General features: G+C 59.9%; 1 protein-coding gene across 1 annotated transcript in view; it reads left to right on the top strand.

Annotated features, from left to right (window-relative positions):
* Positions 1-5437, top strand: part of PRKAR1B (protein kinase cAMP-dependent type I regulatory subunit beta) — an 80758-nt gene that overhangs the window by 52191 nt on the left and 23130 nt on the right. The window contains exons 4-5 of the mRNA XM_006765255.1: positions 3304-3365; positions 4135-4181. Of these exons, the coding sequence (XP_006765318.1) occupies positions 3304-3365; positions 4135-4181 (109 nt within the window). The remainder of the gene's footprint in view (positions 1-3303; positions 3366-4134; positions 4182-5437) is intronic.

Raw genomic sequence — 5437 nt, 5'->3', positions numbered from 1 at the left:
GCAGGTCAGTGTGGGAGGCAGGGGCCGCCGGTGCCCATCCTCCGTCCCTGCTCGACCGGCTGTGAAAGCCATCGGCCGCTTCTGGGGCCTCCTGACCGCCCATCCAGCCAAGGAAGCCGCGTGACGGGGGTCGGTGGTCCAGGGAGGGCGTCGGTCCCTCCGTCCCGTCGGTCGCCCTGCAGTGTGTGTGGAGGAGGAGGCTGGCCCTGGCCGTCCTCTCTGTGTTTGTTGAGTGAGTGGGTGACACCCTGTTTGGTGTTCACCGTTTTGCTGTTGGCTTGAGTCGGGGACTGCGTTTGCCTGGGTCCCTGTCCCCTCCCTGGGCTGACGCAGAGTCCAGCTCCGCCCCCACTGGCCGCTCCCCGCCCCCCCGTGGTGCCTCCAGGTGGGCGTGCGGGGGATGGGCTCTTGGTTGAGCGGCTCCTGGAGCCCTTGCCCCCCTCGCAGGGAGTTGGTTTCCTCCCAGGATGGTGGCTGGTAGGGTCGTCCTGGGGGCCCCCCAGCCAGTGAGGTGGTCACCCCCCCAGTATCGGTCACTGCGTGGTGCCGGTCCCTTTCATCGTTTATTCTTCAACGTCCACGGGATCCGTGGTGACGTCCCCCTTCCGTTTCTGACATTAGTGACTTGTGTCTTCGTGTGTGTGTGTGCGCACGTGTGTGCGTGTGTGTGTGTGCGTGGGTGGGTAGCCTGGCTAGATGTTTCTAGGATTTTAAAAATCTTTTTAAAGAGCTCGCTTTGGTTTCGTGGACTTTCTCCGTTAATGTCCTATTTTAAATTGCATCGATTTCAGGTTGTAACGTTTATTGTTTATTTTCTCCCGCTGACGTAGGATTTAACTTGCTCATCTTTTCAGTTTCCTAAGGTGGGAGTTCGGGTGTTCGGTTTCAGAGCCTCTTCCTTTTCTACCGTAGGCGCTCAAGGCTATGAATTTCCCTCTGAGGCCGGCTTTTGCTGCATCCCGCGAGTTCTGATGAGTTGTGTTTTCCTTTTCATTGGGTTCCTCTTCTCAGCATCCTCGGGGCTTCTTTGCGTTATTTATAAGTGTGTCCTTACCCTGCAGACACTCATGTTTCTGTGACTACACCCTGCACCGCGGCCATGCCTTATCCACAGGGTGGGCAAGGGCACGGAAAACAACACAATAAGGAACAAGTGGTGACACAGGAATAGACTGTTTTGTGCACTCAGAACTGTCAACCCGTGTTTGCCCCACCCGCACGTTTACACTGTTTCTTTGGTGAAAAGGGTAAGAATGAAAGTGTAAGCCCTGCAGGTCCAAGGGCACGCCCTTGTGTTTTTGTGTGTGTTTTTTTCTTTTAATTTTTTTTTTATTGATTTCAGAGAGGCAGGGAGAGGGAGAGAGAGAGAAACATCAATGATGAGAGAGAATCATGGATCGGCTGCCTCTGCACACCCCACGCTAGAGATCGAGCCCACTACCCGGGCATGTGGCCTGCCCAGGAATCGAACTGTGACCTCCTGGTTCCTAGGTCGATGCTCAGCCACTGAGCCACGCCGGCCGGGCTGGGCAGGCTCATATTGAAGGGAACAGTGCACGTTCGCCAGCCTGCTCCCGAGTCATGCCTGGGAAGAGAGGTGGGCACGTGCTCAGGCTGTGGCCTGAAGCGGAGACAGCGCCGTGTGCGGGCACCAGCCTGGGCGGGTGGCGGTGCGCAGGGCCCGGCTCCTGGGAAATATTACCATAATGAGTTCAAGTTTGCTTTTTCTTTTTCTTTTTTTCCAAATACGAAGCTGGAATTGCAAAAGCATTTCTTAAAGACCTGCTCGTGGTAAGAGCCCCGATGGGGCGGTTCTGAAGGAATTCAGTTGTAAAATGTGACCAGACTGTCTGCAGGCTGAGAATCCTGGCCTGGCAGGGGACAGAGGCCGGGCTGGGGGGCGGTGAGGGCGCCTGGGAGGGGCCCCCACAGACCTCCCCAGAGCCCCTGCCGCCTCCTTGGGCAGAGAGACCGTCGGAAGTAGAGAGAAGAGAGCTGCTATTCTGAGGACTTACCTCCGTTTTCTGGGGCCCGGAAGCAGGAGGTGCAGGCTGTTGGTTCTGCGCTGGGTTTGCTTCCTGCAGCTCAGCCTGACATCACACAGCGTCTCCGGCGCCCCCTTAATTAGCCGGCCGCAGGGAGCAGGCCCCTGAGCTCCGGGGTGCACCCCTACCTGCTGGCCGGCTTCACATTTCTCTTTGGGGAGCCACGCGCCGTGGGCGGGCGCAGCCTCGAGGGCGGTCATTGCATCTGGGGTGCGGATGCTGACCTCTGACTGCGTTCTGGCTGGGGTCCTGGAGGCGAAGGGCCCGCCAAGCGCGCCGCGCCCTGCTCTGCCCCCCCCCGCCGGCCGGCTGGGGGGCATCTCTGCCTCTGTCCACTCCACAACGAGATTTAGGAAATGACATGGCAGCTGCCGTGGCACAGCCCTGGGCGTGGCCTCGCTGGGTGTGGCTCACCGAGCAGCAGGTCGGGGCCTGGTGTCTAACGCTGAGGCGCGGCCTCGGATCCCGTTTCCGATCCAGCTGCTCAGGGCGCCTGCGATGGGGAAGGGCCGGGTTCCCGCGGAATCCCGCCGGTGCGGGGGGTGGGCAGCCTGTGGCTCCGCTAGCTTTCTAAGTTGGAGTCCAAAGTGGTGTTTGCAGGGCGACCCCGTTTCTGTAAAAACCCAAACGGCAAACCCGCCCGGGCCAGAGGTGGACCCAGAGGGCCGGGCCGCTGCCTGGACCGCGGGGTCACGAAGGACTTTATTATTTATTTTTCAGGCTCATCCTCAGCTGAGGACATTTTTCCATTGACTTTTAGAGACAGTGGAAGGGAGGAGGGGAGACAGAGACACATCATTGGTTGCCCCTGCACGCACCCTGACCAGGGCCAGGGCCCGAGGTGTGTGCCCTTGACCGGATTCGAACCCGGGACCCTTCAGTCCAAAGGCTAACGCTCTATCCACGGAGCCAGGGCAGACTCTATTTACTTATTATTTTACTTGATTTATTGAATTTTAGAGAGAGGAAGGGAGAGAGAGAGAGAAATAAAACATTGATTTGTTTCCCCTTGTCCCCTTTGTGCATGCATTCACTGGTTGATTTGTGTATGTGCCCGGACTGGGGATCGAACCCCCAACCTTACGGTATCGAGAGGAACAACGCTGTAACCAGCTAAGCCTCCGGGCAGGGCATGAAGGGTTGGATTCCTCCTTTACCTGACGGGAAGATCTTCTTGCAACAAGACCGAGCCCCTGTGAGGTAAGGGGCGCCGGCTGGGGCCCCCGCAGGCCTCACATTCACTGTGTCTTCTTTCCAGCGACATATTTGACGCCATGTTCCCCGTCACACACATCGCCGGGGAGACTGTCATTCAGCAAGGTAGGCGTCCTCCGCTCTGAGTGAGCCGGCCGGGGCTCGGGCTGTTCCCTCAAAGTTATTTGCTTATTTGTTTGTTTTTTAAATATGTATTCATTGGCTTCGGGGCATCGAGCCTGCGACCGGGCCTGTGCCCGGACCGGGAACGGTGAGCCACGTGGCCGGGCTCACTGAGTCATTAATGTAAAATCTTGTGTGTCTTTGGGAAAAGTCACCAGTGAAACAGCAGTTTTCTGAACGAGCGAACCCGACGTGTGACAGGGATCCTGCTGTCAAGTCCACGCCCTGAGCCCAGGGAGCACGCGGATGGGGGGCCGGTGAGGTCCCCACACGGGCACTGGGGGCCACGGGGGGCGAGATGCTCGCCGGCCGACGGAAGTGAGTTCACAGGGAATGTGCACGGCGAAGCCCTGTGTTTACAGACCTTTCATTTACGTACGTTCTTGTTAATCCACGGACTTTCAGAGAGAGTGGAGGAGAGAGGGAAAGCGAGAGAGAAACGTGTGGGCTGCCTCCTGCACGAGCCCGACCAGGGCCCGGGCCGGGGAGGAGCCTGCAACCAAGGTACGTGCCCTTGACTGGAATCAAACCCGGGACCGGCGCTCTACCCACTGAGCAACACCGGCCAGGGCCATTTAAATACTTTTTAAGAATAGACGAGACCCAGGACTCCTTGGGTGGTGTAGGCGGCAGCGCACGGAGAGGCTATAAGACAAACAGGCCGCAACTGTGTCCTTTGTGTGAAACACGTTGTATCTCTCTGTTGTTCCAGGGGATGAAGGCGATAACTTCTACGTGGTTGACCAAGGGGAAGTGGACGTAAGTACCTCCTGGCCGGTTTGGGGAAGTAGCGCCTCGGTCCACGTCCAGTTTTGGTGTGACACCGCGTCACTGGCAAGCTGAGGCCCGGACACACCTTCTTCCTGGCGGTATATGTTCATCCTAAGGGTAGTCCGTGGCATTAACAGCTGGTAGGGACGCACGGAAGCGCAGTCTGACACAGGCGCTTGCTGCGGAGCTCCCGTGGGCAGCGCGTCCGCATCTGCGGGTCTGTCGGTGGCCGAGAGGTTGGGCGCGTTGGGTGTTAAGACACCGTCTGTCTCCCAGAATGGGGTTTCTCCTGTTTTTTACTGTTCATTTACTCCCGCCGTCTCAGGGGTTGGGGGGCCCACACTTTTATGGAACTGCTATCCTTCAATCACGGTTGGGCTGGCCCCTGCTGCATGGCTCTGTGCGTCCCCCACCGGCTACACCCACAATGCACCCAGCGTGGCCTGGGTGCCGCAGCCTCTCGTTCCTGCAACCCCTGTGCCGGGAGCCTGCCCTCGGTGGCCTGTCAGCTCCTGATTCTCCTTTCGTCCCCCCACACGCCACCTGGGTGTCGGCACGGCAGGTGCCCCTCGGGTGTGGCCTCTGTGGCCCCCAGCCGTCCTGCGTGGGACTGCTTCTGGTCTGCACTTCGGCGCAACCACGTGTGCTAGGCTGCCCCAGCAGTTTGGGGTCCGTGCCCTGGTGCACGTTCAGGGGGTGTCTGCCAGACCCTGTGGCCACCGCATCCCAGGCTGGCCCCTGAGTCACCCCTGGACCTCAGACACCAGCACTGGGGACGGGGCATCTAGTGGCTTCCACGCCCACCCCCTCCTTTGTAAACCGTAGCCCCTCGAGGTGGGCCCCCTGCTGCCCAGGGATGCCGCCCCGGCCGGGCTGCCCGGCCAGGGTGCTTCAGGGCTCGGCCTCCGGTGCAGCCGAGCTATTCTGGGGGACAGGGACTTATTATCTGCCCAGCAGCCCGTCTGTGTCCGCTGTGGCCGCGTTCTGGGAACTGGCAGGCGGCCCTGCCTTCCGGAGGTGGTGGCAGAGGAAATGAGTCACCACGGAGAGCTCGGTGAGGTCACGCGCGTTGTCCGAGGGCCGCAGCCCGCAGACGGGAGTCGGGGTGTCGTGCGTGCCGAGCGCAGGCCCTGGGCCAGGCGGTGGGTGGGGGTGGCGGGGGGCAGGCTTCTCTCTCCCACCAAAGAGGGACACTGAGGCAGGAGCCGAGGGCCAGGGAGGAAGTGTGGAGGCGGGGGGCTCGG

The sequence above is a fragment of the Myotis davidii genome, unplaced genomic scaffold (genome assembly GCF_000327345.1).
Source record: "Myotis davidii unplaced genomic scaffold, ASM32734v1 scaffold1320, whole genome shotgun sequence".
Taxonomy (NCBI): domain Eukaryota; kingdom Metazoa; phylum Chordata; class Mammalia; order Chiroptera; family Vespertilionidae; genus Myotis; species Myotis davidii.
The sequence above is the reverse complement of the archived record's forward strand: the minus strand, read 5'-3'. Positions and strand labels throughout refer to the sequence as shown.